This window comes from Euleptes europaea, chromosome 3 (genome assembly GCF_029931775.1).
Source record: "Euleptes europaea isolate rEulEur1 chromosome 3, rEulEur1.hap1, whole genome shotgun sequence".
NCBI classification, from domain to species: domain Eukaryota; kingdom Metazoa; phylum Chordata; class Lepidosauria; order Squamata; family Sphaerodactylidae; genus Euleptes; species Euleptes europaea.
This window is the reverse complement of record NC_079314.1, coordinates 89,240,064-89,258,779: the sequence shown is the minus strand read 5'-3', so window position 1 is coordinate 89,258,779 and position 18,716 is coordinate 89,240,064. Positions and strand designations below refer to the sequence as shown.

The 18,716-nt window shown below is 44.1% G+C and overlaps 1 protein-coding gene across 1 annotated transcript in view; it reads left to right on the top strand.

Annotated features, from left to right (window-relative positions):
* RBX1 (ring-box 1) overlaps nucleotides 1-15,265 on the top strand; it is a 48,296-nt gene extending 33,031 nt beyond the window's left edge. The window contains exon 5 of the mRNA XM_056846547.1: nucleotides 15,187-15,265. Coding sequence (XP_056702525.1) covers nucleotides 15,187-15,265 — 79 coding nt within the window. The remainder of the gene's footprint in view (nucleotides 1-15,186) is intronic.
* The last annotated feature ends 3,451 nt before the right edge of the window (nucleotides 15,266-18,716 follow it).

Genomic DNA, 18,716 nt, shown 5'->3' with positions numbered 1-18,716 from the left:
CCAAGGAATGCCAGGGGCATGACACTGAGGCGGGCAATGGCAAACCACCTCTGAACATCTCTTGCTTTGAAAACCCTATGGGGTTGCCATAAATCGGCTGCAGTTTGATGGCAAAACAACAAACAAATAATTGTTTTTGGAACTCAACTTGCAAGTGTCCTAATTGCTGGGTTGATTTCTTTATTAACATCCAGTGTGTGTGTGTGTGTGTTAAGTGTCGTCAGGTCACTTCCGACTCATGGCGACCCTATGAATCAATGTCCTCCAAAATGTCCTATCTTTGACAGCTTTGCTCAGGTCTTGCAAATTGAGGGCTGTGGCTTCCTTTATTGAGTCAATCCATCTCTTGTTGGTCTTCCTCTTTTCCTGCTGCCCTCAACTTTTCCTAGCATGACTGTCTTTTCTCTGTTTGTGTGTGTGTAAAGTGCGGTCAAGTTGTAGCCGACTTATGGTGACCCCTTTTGGGGTTTTCATGGCAAGAGACTAACAGAGGTGGTTTGCCAGTGTCTTCCTCTGCACAGCAACCCTGGTATTACTTGGTGGTCTCCCATCCAAATACTAACCAGGGCTGATCCTGCTTAGCTTCTGAGATCTGACGAGATCAGGCTAGCCTGGGCCATCCAGGTCAGGGCTTTCTCAGTTTAGGGCTGGATATTTGGTCGCTTGGTCTCTCAGCTGAGAGTTAGCTTACAGGGGCTTTTGGGGGCTCATTACCCTGGGCAGTGAGGATTCATTCCCCAATATTGTGCATTTTGCTCTTGACTTTGACCCAAAACCTTCTTGTGGGGCAAGGGGGCTTTGACAGACCTGCTCCATATTCACCCACCATCAATTATACGGTTCGTGATTACACAAGATGGAGCTGTCTCAGTAGTGTCACCAAGCTTATGGAATTGTCTTCCTAGAAATGTCCATTTTGCCCCAGCTGTCTTGACTTTTTAAGCATCTCATTGACAGTTTTTTCCCCTAGAGCATATTTGAGGTACATCCAATTTTTTCTTCTTCTAATAATTTATGCTATTTAACTGCTGATGATTCTATTTGGGTTCATCGTTTTTGCTGATTTGTTTTAATTTTGTTGGGTTAAGTGTCATTTGATTTTGTTTTAATTGTTGATTTTAATGGATAGATGGGATGAAGAACCCATACTACTTTGGAAGTCCCCTTCTCCTCCTTCTTTATCATCATCACTGTCGTCGTCATCATCAACAGCAACAATCAAGTTCACAGAGATTGTCTGCATAACTTGCCCATTGCCTTTTCTACCACATCTCATGCAACAGAGGAAAAGAAAAACCAAGAACTGGAATAGGTGTGAGGTTCTCCAGCCAGCCTCGGCAATCCCAAAAAGTCACTCGCTCAGACAGGCAGGTCTAAAGCAGGTAAATGTTTATTCAGGAGCCGCAGGTACAGCATAAGCAATCCACAGGTTCAAAGCTGCTAATGACCATCCATTCTACAAAGCATAACTTTAAGCACAAAGCAACCCCAGGTGCAAGATCAAGCAGGCCTGGGAATTGGGAGATAACAGTGCCTGGAGGGAAGCAGGGAGTGAGCAAGCCATAATACTGAAGTTGCCTGCTTGCCACTCAAGGTCAGAGCAGGGTGGGGGGAAGGCAGGGAGCGGGGATAGTTTGAACAGCTCAGGGAAACAAAACCGAAAGATGCTCTTGAACATAAATGGGCCTAACTCATGTCAAGAGCCTGCCTGGACTGCATGACTCCTGACTCCTGACAATAGGCTATCATAAGAAGCAGCCAAATATAGTAAGAAGTAAAAAATGAAGACAAGGCTGGGTGTGGAAGAAGAAAAAGGAGAGAGTAGGGTATAGACGAGAGGGAAAGGGAAGGTAGTAACACATGGAGTCACTCTTGAAACATATAGAGAAAAACTTGACAGATATATGTCAAGGTGTAGGGGATGTCCCACTATTTATAAGCAGAGAGATACTACTTGACTATGGGCACTGCAGGAAAGAGGTGCTCCCTAACTGGAGGAGATGGTGATTATCATCCTTCATTTAATGTAATTGATATGGTTAATTAGCACAAAGCAATTACTAGGCAAATAATAATATCTAGTTTCCAAAGCCCATTCCACAGTAAATGGCAATAATGTAATGGAATAACTGACCACTGCCACTTCTTTCACCTGCTTCCCTTTTTACTGTCACACAAGCATTTAAACATGTTCTTTTATTAAAACATTAATGATGACAACAACTAGATTAAAAAAATAAATTCAGATACATCTAGGGGTACTAGGGGAGCCAACCAAAGACATAATTTTGAGCAGCAAAGTAATTATGGTGTGGAATTAATCTTCAGCAATAACTCATGAAGCCCATGAATTATAACAAATGTATTCTGAGCAACAGCTTGGCTCTGATAGCTTGCATTTTGTAATGTAACATTCAGAATGGATGTTGCTCTGTCTGATATGATGCTTTACATTTGCTATTTATCTGGAACAAAACAGCATTTCTGCTATATGTGCCTGGTTAAAGTTGCAATCAGATATTTATGGGAGCAACCCCCATTGAACACAAGGGTCTGTAGCCAACTGCACAGTTCCAAAGATTTAAGAGTATTTCATTTTTCTTTAGAAGGGGTGGTGATTTCTTCAGATTCCCCCATTCTGTGCTGCAGCCTGTTGTGCCACCTGAACTGTTGTTCCTGGGAGTCCGCAGACCCCCAGGAACAGCATATGGGCGAAATGTGGGGGGTCTGCAGTAGAAGGGTATACTAAGGGTGTAACTCTGTTTAGGATTGCCTTGTAAATCACCCTGGTCTGCATCCAAAATTTTCCAAAGGCTTACAGGCTTGTAAATTTTTGTTTGTTTTTTACGAGGAGGCGGCAATTTCCACTGATTACTCTCTTCCACTGTGGGGCAGGGGAACTCTGCTTAGGATAGCGCTGTTAATTCTAAATAAGCATGCATCATGTTGCATGGAGTGCCAGTGTGGTGTAGTGGTTAAGAGCGGTGGTTTGGAGTGGTGGACTCTAATCTGGAGAACCAGGTTTGATTCCCCACTCCTCCACATGAGCTGTGGATGCTAATCTGGAGAATTGGGTTGGTTTCCCCGGTCCTACACATGAAGCCAGCTGGATGACCTTGGGCTAGTCACAGCTCTCTTAGAGCTCTCTCAGCCCCACCTACCTCACAGGGTGTCGGTGTCTGTTGTGGGGAGGGGAAGGGAAGGTTATAGTAAGCCAGTTTGATTCTTCCTTAAGTGGTAGAGATAGTTGGCATATAAAAAAGAACCTCCTCCTCCTCCTCCTCAGTTGCATAAGAACATAAGACCCCTGCTGAATTAGATCAGTGGTCTGTCTAGTCCAACAGACAACCACTTGCCCTGAAGGACCAAACATGTCAAGGCCTTTCCCTGATGCTGACTCCTAGCACTGGCATTCAGAGGTTTGCTGCCTCTGCGTATGCATGAATGATGTGCGACCACTGTATCTTCTTGGTACAGCATTGGGTCATGACTGCTGCTCCAAGAAAACCTGCAGGGCATAATTAAAAGTGGACACATTAATGGGACACATTACTCAGATTTTATCCCCTTGCTATTTGGTGAAAGTAGCACAGCTATGTAGGTGATAACTATTATTTAGTTTTCAACAAGTCTTATAGATTATTGCTATCATTGTCCAGAATCCACTGTGGAGGTCATAGCTGGGACTAACTAGGTGGATAGGTGTTCTTCTGCTTCAGGTTGGATAAGTTGCCATATTGATACATGATAATACCCAGCCAATACGTGCCAACTCTGTCAATTTTTATGAAAGCTGTAGAAATCTACAGTGTTCTGCTCATGCACAAAGCTTTTTCGCTTCCCACTCTTTGAAGTAGCCATCTGAGGACCATAAAACACCCCTGAAGGTCAGGAGCCTTCAAGAACAGAGCTAAATGGATAGGATTGCCAACAGGCCTGAGAAAAATGTGCTTGTCCCTTGAACAGAGGCTTAACCTTTGGACATGGGCAGCTGAAGCTTTTCATGGCATTATGGTAAATAACATCACCTGATATACACCATTCCATTAAGCCTCTAGTAAAAAGATGGGTCACTTTTCTCCAGGCTTGTTGGCAGCCTGCTGTCAATGAGGTGCATGGGTTTGTCTCTGAAAGTAAAACGTAGCCAGTCCCCATGCACAATATTTGCACACTTGGAACTGTCTGGATCCCGTCAATTATTTTGTCATATGTTCTGAACTTAAATAGAAACATCTGGAAGAGTTGCTGCATGATGTCTGCAACACATCTGTTAATTTCTTCTGAAGGACTGCTTTCAGAGTGAAAATGTAGGTGACTGCATATAGTGGTTTCTCCAAAGGGGAATACCTATGTATATCAATTGACATATTTAGTTTTTACCAATCTGGATAACCTTTTTCAGAAGGCAAAGAATTCTATGAAATTTTGCCAATTGCCATGACCAAGATGACTTTCACAGCTAAGGCTACAATGCTAAAAAAATACTTTCCTGGGAGTAACCCCCACTAAATAAAATGGGTGTTTCTGTCATTGACAGAGATGCTCTATGTTTTTTACTGACTGTTATCTATTAAACAATAAAATAAGGTCTGTATGAAAAATGTGCTCCAGGAAGATAGAAGTCTCTGTTCTCTTTTGCTGATGAAACAGTAAAATCATAATAGTGTAACACTGTCCCCCTTTTTCCCTGTTCAGGTCTTCTGATTTCTCTATTAAACTGATGCAATATTTGTTCATCAGCAAGAACTCATAGTCTGTGCTCATCTCCCCAAAAGGTGCAAGAGCATTTCATAGTTGGCTAAATATACGCATCAGGGTGGGGTTATGAGATGGGAGGGGGTATCATTAGTAATTGTAACAACAGTTGGGCAATAGAAGCTGCATGAGAAGGGGGATAAGGAACAATTAATGAGAAGTAACCATGTCCTTGGGAATAATTGATTAGGAATGCTATTATTTTAGGGCTGTCTGTGCAAGGATAACTGGGCTATGGGAATAGGTTAATTATTGACCTATCTGTGTAGAAGCTGAGCAGAGATGAAGGCAAGACCTGTTCTTTTCTTTTTAACATGGAAAATACCTGAGAAGAGCAGTGTCAACTGCAGGCAACTGGTAAATCAAAATAACAGCAATATCTATACAAATTGCTCTTCTGCTTTGAAAGGATTATAGTTTGCCACACAGCCTCATTGCATTGGTTAATGAGATAATTGCTGTATGCACAGTAGTGACAATTTACTACATTTTTTCAGGACAACATATTCATAATTTTCACACCATTAGGACCATTAGATAGACTGGAGGCAATGTTAATACCCTGCCGATCTTCAGCAAAGGTGAAGATGCTAGATGCTATGAAGTGTGGCAGCTGATTAAAGTTAAATGCATTTGCAAATATTTCAGTTGAAAGTTCCAATCAGTAGGCCAATAGAATGTTACAGGCCTGATATTTATAAAACAGCTACAGGATATGGAGGACATACATAATTCATAATAAACACACCCACATGGATTTGCTTCTTAAGCAGTTCTATGGTCATATACTGTATTCATTATAATGTGTCAGTATAGCATTTTGAATAGGGTTGCCAACTTCCAGGTACTAGCTGGAGATCTCCTGCTATTACAACTGATCTCCAGCCGATAGAGATCAGTTCACCTGGAGAAAATGGCCGCTTTGGCAATTGGGCTCTATGGCATCGAAGGTTCTCCCCTCCCCAAACCCTCCTCAGGCTCCGCCCCAAAAACCTCCCGCCAGTGGCAACGCAGGACCTGGCAACCCTAATTTTGAAGGACAGCTCAGGAAACAAAAGTTAAAATATGGGGGATAGGGTAAATTGAGATTAGATGTATAGATTCCTTGAGAATGTGTTACTTGCATTTACTGTGGGTTTACTCCCATTTACAGTAAGTAAACCCTTGAGAGTTTATGTGGTGGTGGAAAATACCATGGTGACCTAATAAGGTTTTCAAGGCAAGAGACGTTCAGAGGTGATTTGCCATTGCCTGCCTCTGTGAAGTGCCCCTGAACAAGGAAATTGGTCTCCCACCCAAATACTAACCAGGGCTGTCCCTGCTTAGCTTCCAAAATCTGCTGAGATCAGGTACCCTGGGTGATCCAGGTCAGGGCATGTTATTTTGTATATATAAGCAGATGTGCTAATTATGCTAGACTAAATGCCTGTCAGGGTACCAGTATCTTAAATTTTATGGAGAATCCAGACCACATAATGCCCTCCCACCTTTGCCCCCATGCACAAGGGGGGGGGTGTTGCATGGGGCTGGGGTGGAAAAACTGCTGGGGTGGGGGCTTTTTCAAGGTACCAGCTCTGCAGTGTTGTTTGCTTTGACAGTTGCCGGGCACTACTCCTGGACAGGGAGTGAGGGAAGGAGGGTCTTGCCCTCAGGTTCACCATGCTCAGCACAGCAGGTGACAAAGGACTCCCTGCCCTCATTCCTTTGCAAAGAAACACCCTCCCCCATGGAGTGCATGCTGAGGAGGACCCATCGGTTACTGCTGGCGTTGACAGGAACTGCAAATATGTGACAGAGATTTGGTCCTTATGAGTCTGAAGCTGGTGGGGGGGGGGAGTGGCGGCTGCAGTACTGATGCCACAACCCCCCAAGGGCTAACAACTGGACTGTCTGGAGACCATCAAGGGAGCCCTCTGTGCCCAACAATAAGCCCTTCACCTCTTGTTGCGGTTGCACTTGTATGTGTTCTTTTCTGCTTCAGGTTGTGATCCAACCGGGAAAGCTCTGGCTCCAATCACTGATCCACCGTTCCACCCAGGGCCTTGCCCACACATCAAGACCGCCCTTGGAACGCATCAAGGGTACGCAGAAGCCTGACCCAGTTGGTCATCTGCCATAAAGGAAAGTTGCACCGGGAGAGTCATACCTGTTCTCTCTCAGGAGACGCAGAGGTGGAGACAGAGGCTCAAAGAGCACTGAAAGATCTCAGCTATGTTTTTTTACTCTGGGTGGGTGTCGTTGTTTTGGGTGGGTGGGGGAAAATGAATCTTTATTGGTACCACAGATGCTGAACGTTGTCCTTTTAGCAGATGCTGGCCCTTCTGCATGGACAGACCTTGGGGTGCCAGGCTCCCCGCCACAGAACTGAGGGACCGGAGCCTGAAGTGCAAACAGTGCCTGGAGCTCCTGTAGGGTCTGGGGTATTATCAGCGCAGATGAAGCAGTGGTACAGGGGCCTGGGCCACTGGGCAGAGGGACAGGAAGGCTCAGCTCAAGGGTGGGCAGACATGTCCAGCAGGTTAGGGGCACACTGGGAAGGGGCTGTGTGGGTCCTGGGTGGGAAAGTGTAGTCCCTGTGCAGAGAGTTGTGGGGGGGTTTGAAGAGGAAGGAACAGTCACAGCTAGGAAAGGCTCCCAGTCGCCTTAAGCACTGAAATTGTCTTTCAGCAATGTCTAGCTCCTTGGAAGGAACAGCCATCTGTACAGATGTGCAGCTCCTTCCATGACGCCCAGGCTTTTGCAACAGAAACAAGTGCCCAGGGCATTGAAGCAGAATATTTGCTCTTTACAGATGTTGGGAATTCCTAGCTCTGAAGCCACTGAAGCCCCCTCCCCTTTTCAGTGGAACCAAAAATAATGTGAAAAACAAAACAGCACTCCAGAGGGAGCCTTGGAAAGCTCCTCCCTCTGCCTCCAGGAGATACCCATGGCCATTCCTGCTTATAGTCTGGGCAGCTTCTTTCCAGGAGACAGTGGGCAGCACTGCACTACACCCTTTGGGGCCTCAGGCCCACATCTCTCATCTCTCCTTCCAACCCTTCCCTTGGCCAGGCAACAGCCATTAGGATGAGAAGAACGGAGGCAACCATTGGGGCATGGCTATGTTGTGGAGCATGGCAACATACAGCAAAGAGCTTGGTGACTGCAGGGGCTACATTGCCCAGTTTTGTATTTCCTCCTGATGTTAAGCAGCACATTGAGCACTACTAAAGCAAAGTGAAGCACTGCAGCCAGGATACACAGCAAAAACAAGGCATGAATATACAAAGCACGTTTGTGGACAGATTCTGGTGTCGGTTATAGGGCTCAGAGCTTGAATTAAAACACAAGATTCCTTTTTATGGGCTTGGAGAAAGGGGGGAGACTGCAGGTGAGCTAACAGATATGCTGTCTGATTGGCCAAAGGTGAGAGGAAGGGGGCTTTAATGTCCTGGGTACATTTCTAAATAAAGAAAAGAGGGGAAGTCTTGGGGTGCAGCATAGGTATGGTGTGTTGGAGTGCAGCATAGTTGCTTGGGGTGCAGTATAGTTGCCTCACTGACCTGGGATTTTTGGAGGAAATTCCAATTGGCCAGCATAGGATCAGTGTGAGTAGAAGGCCTTTTAGTCAAGAATGTCAATTTGAGGCTAGATCTTTGTTTGCAGCAATGTTTATGCTATAGAATCCTTCATGCCTAAATATGCTTTATTTACTGAGAGGTCTGAAGCTGGGGTGGGGGGGAGTGGCGGCTGCAGTGCTGCACTCCCCCCCAGGACTAAGCAGAGGCGTATTTCTCTCTTAGGCTGCCTTTATTCCTCATGAACGTCACTGGATAATGCTGAATTATGCCCAAATAATGTCCCTTCTCTGCTAATTCTCAGCCTTTATCTTATTTTGTAAACTCTAGTCCCGTGATAATCCCATAAACAGACATCAGCAGACAGGCAGTCTAAAAAGAGTTGATTTATTGGAAAATCCACAGGTTCACAGAAGCCAAGAGTCAAATGGACACTAATGAAAACTAAGGGAACAGTACAGGGCATATATGAAAGAGCAAAGGGCAAGTCTGGATATATGAAAGAGCAAAGGGCAACCCCCCTCCCAGGAGCTGTCAGGGTGCTAGGAGTCTTCCCACAGAGAATAGTCTAAACACACTGTTTACAGGACGCAGAGCTGGCCAAGGCCAGCACCTGGAGAAACCACAACATTCCTTTCTCAGACCATGTCTGACATATTGATGGACTAAAAGGCCTTTCACCAAGAAGAGCTAGTTGAGAAGAGCTGTTCTGGGTGGAAAGATGGAGACGGAAAGACAAAGGCCAACAAAATGGAGGCTTGATGGCTACAGTGGAATCAGGGACAGACTGGGATGTTAAAATGGCCTATGAGCAAGCCTAGCTGAACAGCCCCTGCAGTGCTACAAGCTGGCATTGCAGGGACCACTCAGCTCAGACCTGTACAGCATGCCAACAATCTGTTGGCTCACCCATTGCTTCCTCCCACTGGTAACCAGTGGTTGTGCAGAAGGAGACAACTGGTAAGCTGACACTGATCGTTGTGATGCTGAAGGGTCCAAGAAGCCCAGTCGCTCCTAAGGTGCAGGCAGAGATCCTTGGGGTTGGCTCTTCTTGTTCCTGGCCGCCAGCAGCCTTAGAGGGCAGTGATTCAACAGAAACTTTCCCTGTAAGTTAAATGTCCAGTCCCTCACCCCCCATGGGTGGAATGCATGGGATGCTACTTACGGGTAGTTGCACTACTGTTAAGAAAATAAGAAGAGCCCTCCTGCGTCAAACAAGTGATCAGTCTAATCCATCATACTATTTCACACTGTGGCCAATCAATTGCCCTGCATGATCAACAAACAGGGCATGGAGTTCAAGGCATTGCCTCCTAGTTCTAGTATTTATAAATTTTCCTGTCTCTGAATATGGCAGTTCCCTAGTAGCCATAGATAGACTATTTTCAATTAATCTGTCTTCTAACACCATCTATACTCATGGCCACCGCTATATTCACTAGCAGTGAATTTCACAATTTATTTACTTGTTGAGTAACAAGTGCATCCTTTTTTCCATTCTGAATCTATTGCCAATCAATTTCTTTGGGTACTCCCAAGTTCTAGTATTTTGGGAGACAAAAAAGTTCTCCCCATTAACTTTCTCCACCCCATTCTATAAATGTCCTTCCCACGCTTTTTTGCCTTTTTCTTAAACTGAAAAGTGGCAGCCTCTTCATAGGAAAGGTGTTCCAACCCCTTCATCATCTTAGTTGCCATCTTCTGTACTTTCTGCAGCTCTGCAATATCCTTTTTGAGATACAGCAATCAGAAATGTACACAGTATTCCAACTAAAGACACACTACTATAGGGGCATTACAATATTGGCCGTTTTTTTTCCACTCGTTTTTAATAATCCCCAGTTTGGAGTTTGCCTGTTTGACCATGCTGCTGACTTTTTCACTGAGCTAGGTTTTGTACCTACACTGAACTTCATTTGCCATGTTATTTCCCACTTACCCAATTTTGGGGTTTTCCAAACTGGTTATCTGCCCCAAGTTCAATGCTTTGGAGAGGTGGGGTTGTTGTGCTTTTGGGAAGTGAGTGCACAAATACATTGTGGTGCATTTGTGCATCCCTAAATTCCCCAGCTTTTCTCCAATCTTTCTTAAACTTGCTTTGCTCCAAAGTTTGGGAAAGATAGCATTAAAACTTGGATAGCTGCTGTGTGGGTGGGTAAATTCAGATTTTCTGACTCATATGGTAGCTATTTCTCCCCCTAACCACAGGGGTCTTTTTTTTTTAATTCACACAAGAATAGTGTTATATTGATATAATATTGTAACAATAGGTACAAGCAGGTTATCTGAATTCCTGGCTTTCATTTTTTTAAAGTAAGTCTCTATCCTTTTCACTTGTGAAGATAGAAGGAAAAAGGCATATCTTTGCAAGGGAAGAGGCTAGAGGCTTTTTTTTCTTAATGAAAGCTGCTAATTCAGACAACCCACTACACCTATTGTTCAATGGTATATTAATACTACTAATATGATTGGGCTGCTGTTTTTTCAAACATTTCAAAAGCCTTGGTGGCTCAGGAGAGGGGGGCACTTCTGAGGGACTGGGATGGGGGAAACAAGTTCTCACCCTGCCATGTGGCGGACACCTTAGAGAGATCTTTCTGGCATTCTTTACAATCTGCCTCAATAAGTTGGTCTCATCCGCAAACTTGGCTGCTGCACTGTTCATTGCTTCCCTGCCCCCCATTCGAGTTAATTTATGAACAAATTCTGGATTGTGAGTACACCCATCCCCTTTGAATAAAAACAGCAGCAGCAAGGCAATGGACAACCCGTCTGCTTCTGGTAATGTATCAATCAATTCTGAGAGCCAGTCTTTTCCTTTTCACTATACAGTGAATAGATATTGTGAGTCTTGTTACAGCTTTTGGATCACATGAGTTATTCCAATAATGTGCTTTCGATCATTTCTTTTAAGCAAAAACATGTGTTCTGGGAGGGGGGATTCTTCTGGTAAACAGCAGTACTACATAGTTGTGGGTTTGCACACTCGGACAATGGTGTGACTAGATACGTTTTGGGGTCAGTGGGGTATAATGTTTTCCTCCATACGGTTCCTTTGGAAACTGTTTCTTCCACACATGAAAATATCATTGACTGTTGAAGCCCATTGAGTTTTTAAACGTGCACAACAATATGGGTAAGAAATATCCCACCCATTACTTAGTATGCAACATATCCAACAGCTTAAAAGCTCCAAGAATCTTCTGGAAGCCACTTTAGCTGAAGAAGTCTCAAATCCTTGTTGTTGACCTGCCTGTTCAGTCACTTATCTGGATGCCCTGCACCAAGCATGGCTTCCAGTAACCAGACATTTTGTAAACTGGAAGAGAGTGGGTGCTTTTAATTTTATTTCAGATTATTCATATGAAACTACATTGATGTGTGCAGGGGGACAGGCTAGAAAAAATATTATTGGGTTGATAACTTTTGTGGAATTATCTGAAAGACAGAAACTGACACTGTTAGACATTGTTGGGTGCATCAAAAAATGAGGGATCAGCCATGTAGTTTAGCTCAGTTACTCGCTGTCCTACAGTGCAACCCTAAACAGAGTTACACCCTCCTAAATCCATTGGCTTCAATGGACTTTGAAGAGTATAATTCTGCTTTGCCTTGAACTGTTAATGACCTGTGATTTCAGCACTCTGTTGTACTGTTACCTTGCTCCTAGTTTTTGAGAATCAAAGATAGCAAACTGAAGCAGGTCTTTTCAGAAGTAAGTCCCATTTGATTCAAATGGGCTTACTCCCTCCCAGGAAAGTATTTTTAGGATTGCAGCCAAAGTATCTTGTAATCTTTCCTGACACTTTCGAACAGTGTCAGTGCTAAATGCTGACCCAGCTTCGGAGATATATTATTCAGTATTCAATTTCACAACACTGGGGGCTTTTATGCAAGGCTGTTTCCTTCGTGGTCACCCCCCCCCTGACTGCTTGCTTTGATTATGCATGCCTTCTCCAACCATCAGAGAATCCAGAAAACACGGGCAAAAAGCGCAAAATCTGCTTCTATATAAACTTCACGGTTACAGGGTCCAACTCTGATCATAATTCAAGGCTCCTCTTTCCTTTCTTTAATTGCCTGATTATTAACCCTAGGTTTTCTCCCCTAATGCTATAATTAAATTCATACCATAATATTTTAAATTCTATTCAGTATATCAGTCATACCAATTAATAGTAATAACCGAGCTTCATAGCAAACTCAGAAGGGAAGTATGCATGATTGTCCACATTAAACACATGGAAAATGAGGTACAGAAAAGTTAATACACTGGATGCTTTCTTTCCAGCATGTTCTGTTAAATATAGGAATACAGTACTGTGACCTGTACATTTATCTGCAACAGGATCTTCCTTTCTAAAACAAATCAAATCTAGATATTCTGTACAGCCACTCTGTTCTGGATTAAGGGACATTCCCTTAAACTTGGAATAATACACACATTAAAAGCCATCTGGCAATCCTAAAGGGTTTTCCCCCTGCATTCTTATTTATAAGCTCTAGTCCTGTTATTGTTCTTCTTGGATGGCTCTCCTGTGCTTATACAAGAGCTGAGAGGATTTAGGGTTCCCAGAACAAACATCCTCCTCTCCCAATTTTGAACCTAACCAGATTGTTCTTCGATCTGTCCTGGCTTGTACTTTGTTTTTGGGAGCCTCCCTGATCTCCTTGGTGCTGCCATTTGAGTCAATGTCTGAAATCTGTATATTTCCCAAAACCTTCTTTAGGTCATTTCCAGCATCTCCTGCCACCTGATTGCGAGCTATTTTTTAATTACCCAAGAATTACGCAGTACATTTATAGACCAACTCGGCTCAACAATGACCAATTAAATTTCCTTTAGGTTCCTCTTTTCTACAGGTCTACCGCCAATAGGTTCAGGTCTGGCAGTAAGTCTTGTCACATTCAACATCTCAGAAGAGTGGTAAAGCCATACAGTCAGCCTGATTACAGGTCCCCACCCTGACTCTGCACAAAACCCTTCTTCCAAAGCCTTATGCAAATAGCCCATTCACTCCCACAGTAGCCCCACCAATGACAACTTTCACCAGAGTCAACAGAACTCCATAGGCTGGTAGCATACTTAGGGTATTGACAGAGAATACATCGCATGATAAGGTGGTAGCAGTGTTTTCCCATCAAAATGCATGTACTTAGGGCAAAAAAGGTCTATCATATGTGGAATTATAAAGGAGTGACAAAGATAATATCAATTACATCTGAAAGTACAGGAGGCTTGACTAAAAAATGAGGAGCCCCGTGGCGCAGAGTGGTAAAGCTGCAGTACTGCAGTCAAAAGCTCTGCTCACGACCTGAGTTCGATCCCAACGGAAGTTGGTTTCAGGTAGCCGGCTCAAGGTTGACTCAGCCTTCCATCCTTCCGAGGTCGGTAAAATGAGTACCCAGCTTGCTGGGGGTAAAGGGAAGTTGACTGGGGAAGGCACTGGCAAACCACCCCATAAAAACAAAAGTCTGCCTAGTAAACGTCGGGATGTAACGTCACCCCATGGGTCAGGAATGACCCGGTGCTTGCACAGGGGACTACCTTTACCTTTACAATCTTGTAATGACACACGCTATCTATTTTTGTTTAATAAACAATGCAAAATCAAGAAGTCTGCAGGATAACCAGTGAATGATTTGCATCTTCAAATCTTTGTTCACTAAAGAGAATTTTAGTAGAACCCCCTGTTTCATTTATGTCATAAAACTGAGATTACAAGGGATATATTAAAAAAACAATGTCTCCGAGACCTGATCTTGTAATCTTTCCTGATACTTTCGAACAGTGTCAGTGCTAAATGCTGACCTAGCTTCGGAGATATATTATTTGGTATTCACAACACTGGGGGCTTTTATGCCACTTGTCCTAAAGTGTTAGAAAAACTAATTTCACAAATTGTTGAATATTTCTATCATAGATCTATCTCTGGCATGTTTAACTGTGGCTTGGAAAGTATTTAATGTAACACTAATAGCAATATTTAAATTTTTTAAAAAGATTCTAGAGGTGACACGGGAAACTAAAACCAACCTTCTGCCAGCATGGTGTAGTGGTTAGAGTGTGGGACTAGGATGGGAGACCAAGGTTTGAATCCTCCCTCCCCCACAGAAACTTACTGGGTACCCTTGGGCCAGTTGCACAGTCTTAGCCTAACCTACTTCACAGGGTTGTTGTGAGGACAACATTGAGGAGAGGAAAATGATGTAAGCCACCTTGGGTCCCCATTGGGGAGAAAAGTGTTGCAGAATTTAATCAATTAAATAAATAAATAAATAAATAAATAAATAAATAGAAGGAAATGGATAGACACTACTAATACATTGTAGATGTGCTGGCCTTTGCAGAATGTAAGTTAATGAAGTATCACAGAATGGAAGAAAGCCTCAAGGCCAGCTCCAAAGACTAATCCCCTGTCTTAAATCCTTATTTCCCTAAAAATTAATGTAATAATTTCCAATTCTGGTGGCCAAGCATTTTTATAGTTTGGTATTTACCTCAGATATTAATTCTAGCAGAAGCGGACTGGGGAGTGAAAATGGTAATGGAACAATCCTGGCTGAGCAGCTCCTATGGTACTAGAATACTGTTGCCAGTTCCAGGTTGGATAATACCTGGAGATTTTGGGGGCAGAGCCTGAGGAGGGTTTGGAGAAGGGAGGGACTTCAATGCCATTGAGTCCAATTACCAAAGCAGCCATTCTCTCCAAGTGAACTGATCTCTATCAGCTGGAGATAAGTTGTAATAGTGGGAGAGCTCCTGCCAGCACCTGGAGGTTGGCAATCCTGTGCTAGAAGCCAGCACTTCAGGGCCACTAAACTCAGTGGCATCACCAATGGATCTTGGTTCACCCTTTGTCTTATCCCACAGAGTGGCAGCAGCGCAGGAGGAGACAATTGGTGAGCTGATACCAAAAACCAATGAAGGGCCTGATCCAAGTAGCCCCTGAGGCAGTGGCAGAGTTCCTCTAGGGCAGTGGCCCACCAGGAAATGTCCCTGTAAGTGAAACAGCCAGTCCACCCCTGAATTCTAGCATGAGCTTGAAGCTATCACTTCTTGCCTTTCCTTCAGTGGCCCCGGTAAACAGCTGTTCTCCCTCTTCATATCAGTACCATTGCATCTGCACAGTAAACACCAGCTGAGCTGTTCCGGGTGGTCTACTGGATGAGGTGGATCACTTGGTGGCCTGCTGTGATTGTTTTGCTCAACACTTTGTGGATAAAATCTCTCGTATCTATTCTGCCTTGGACTCTACATTAGCAGTGGCAGGATCAGACTATGTCAGGTTGCTGGTCCTGTCCAGTTGTTTGGGACACTTTCAGTTTATTCAGTCTGAGGGTGTGGACAGGATCACTGGAGGTTTGAGGCCTACAACCACTTGTATGATCCTTGCCCTTCCTGGATAATTAAAACTGTCAGGGGAGGGGTTGGTTGACTGGGTCCAAGAGGTAGTTAAGGCCTCCTTGAAGGAGAAAGAGGTTGCCCCAGCCTTGAAACAGGCTATGGTGCACCCACTTCTGAAGAAAGCTACCCTGGATCCAGGAGATCTCAATAACTATTGGCCAATCTCAAAAATGTTCAATTTGTGAGCAAGGTGATTGCATGGGTAGTGGCTGGACAATTTCAAACTTTTCTGGATGAGGCAAATTGTGTGGATCCTTTTCAATTTGGTTTAGGCCTGGTTATGGGACTAAAACAGCCTTTGTCGGCCTGGTGGATGACCTGAGCTGAGAGATGGACAGAGGGAATATGACTCTGTTGATTCTCCTGGACCTCTCTGCTGCTTTTGAGACCATTGATTGAGGTATCCTTATGGACTGCCTTTCCGGGCTGAGATTGGCAGGCATCATCTGTGGTGCTTACGGTCCTACCTGTAGGGTATATTTCATAAGGTGGTGCTGGGAGACTGCTGCTCAGCCCCTTGGCCTCTGGCCTGGGTGGTTCTGCAAGGTTTCATCTTGTCCTCACTGTTTTTTTACATCTACATGAAACCGCTGGGTGAGGTCATCTGGAGATTTGGGCTGGGTTGTCACTAATATGCAGTACACTCAGTTCTGTCTCGTACATCTGGCTAATTCCACGCTGTAGAAACCCTGAACCGATGCCTGGAGGCAGTTTTGGAGTGGATGTGGGTTAATAAACTGAAGCTTAATCCCTACAAGATGGAAGCGGTACTGGTGAGCGGACGGTCTGACCCAGGATTTAAAGTGACACCTGTTCTGGATGGGGTTGTACTCCCCCTGAAGGAATAGGTCTGTAGTCCGGGGGTGTTCATGGACCTGGGCCTGATACTGGATAAGCAGGTGGCAGCTGTGGCTAGGAGTGCCTTTTACCAGCTTTGACTGGTTAGCCAGCTACAGCCTTTCCTGGGCAGAAAAGATCTGGCCACGATGGTGAATGTCTTGGTTACCTCTAGATCAGATTATTACCATGCGCTGTACAATAGAGGCTTCCCCTGAAAAGGGATAGGAAACTTCAATTGGTGCAGAATGCTGCCGCCAGGATGTTGTCTGGAGTGGATTGCAGGGGCCATATCACTCCAGTCATGTTCCATCTACACTGGTTTTCAGTTTGTTTATGGGCACAATTTAAGGTGCTCATGTTGACATTAAAAGCCACTCTGAGCCCAACCAGTTTGGGGAGTGCGGGGTAGAAATGCAATAAAATAAAATAAATATGGTTTGGGACCAACATACCTGAAGAAATGCCTGCTCTCTTATGAACCTACCCAACCACTGCAGTCATCTTCAGAGTGCCTGCTTTGGTTGCCCCTGCCTTCTGAGATTAGGTGAGTGGCAACCTGGGAGAGGGCCTTTCTAAGAGTGGCACCAAAACTCTGGACCTCTCTCCCCAGGGAGATTTTTCTGTCCTCTTCTATTGCTGTCTTCCACCACCGAGTAGGTGAAGACTTTTTTGTTTCACTTGGTATTCCTTCAGTAACCCCCCCTTCCTCCTGTATGTTTTAACTGTTCCTTTTATCTTTTTTACTTATTTTAAGCTTTGGTTTTAACTAGTTTTAGTGATGTGTTTGTGTGTATGTTTTAATGGCTTTCAAGATAATATTTTAATTTGTATGCTTTAATTTGTAAGATTCTTTGGTGGTCCTATGGAGCCAGAAAGGCAGATTAAAAATCTTAACAACAACAACAACACTATAGACATTTGAAAATTGTTATAACAGACCTATGTTAATGTTTCCCTTTTAAGACTCTATCTTTGGATGGGAGTAAGCGCTAGTGAGAACTGCTGAGTAAAGATGCATAGTGTCAGGCCGCAGGCTATATATCCCTTATTCCTTCAACGTTTCTTTGTATTTTTCAAGCTGTTAGTAATGAGTTATGGTTATCACAGGATCAAGGAACAAAACGTCAGACCCTTATTGGTGATCAACATAGTGGCTGCTACTGACACAAGCATTCTAATCTATTAATGGGGGGTGGAATTCTGAATCCTCTTCAGTTTGCTTGTATCCAACTTCTCTGATGAAGAACTTCTGATAAAGTAGGCTCTGGTGCATTGATTAATTTATTTCGTTTTTAATTTAGGATTTTAATGCCATAGAGTCCAATTGCCAAAGCACCCATTTTCTCCAGGTGAACTGATCTCTATCAGCTGGAGATCAGTTGTAATAGAAGAAGAAGAAAAAGAAGAAGAAGAAGAAGAAGAGGAGGAGGAGGAGTTGGTTTTTATATGCCGACTTTCTCTACCACTTAAGGAAGAATCAAACCGGCTTACAATCACCTTCCCTTCCCCTCCCCACAACAGACTCCCTGTGAGGTGGGTGGGGCTGAGAGAGTGTAACTAGCCCAAGGTCACCCAGCTGGCTTCCTCTGTGTAGGAATGGGGAAACAAATCCAGTTCACTAGATCAGCGTCTACCGCTCGTGTAGAGGAGTGGGGAATCAAGCCTGAAGCTGGGCTCAGGACGGCTAACAATAATAAAACATAATACAAATAAGAACATAAGAAAGGCCCTGCTGGATCAGACCAAGGCCCATCAAGTCCAGCAGTCTGTTCACACAGTGGCCAACCAGGTGCCTTTAGGAAGCCACAAACAAGACAAGTGCAGCAGCACCATCCTGCCTGTGTTCAACCGCACCCAAAATAATAGGCATGCTCCTCTGATACTAGAGAGAATAGGTATGCAGCATGACCAGTATCCATTGTAACTAATAACCATGAATACCCCTCTCCTCCATGAATATGTCCACTCTCCTCTTAAAGCCCTCCAAGCTGGCAGCCATCACCACATCCTGGGGCAGGGAGTTCCACAATTTAACTATGCGTTGTGTGAAAAAATATGTCCTTTTATCTGTTTTGAATCTCTCGCTCTCCAGCTTTAGCAGATGACCCCGTGTTCTAGTATTATGGGAGAGGGAGAAAAACCTCTCCCTGTCCACT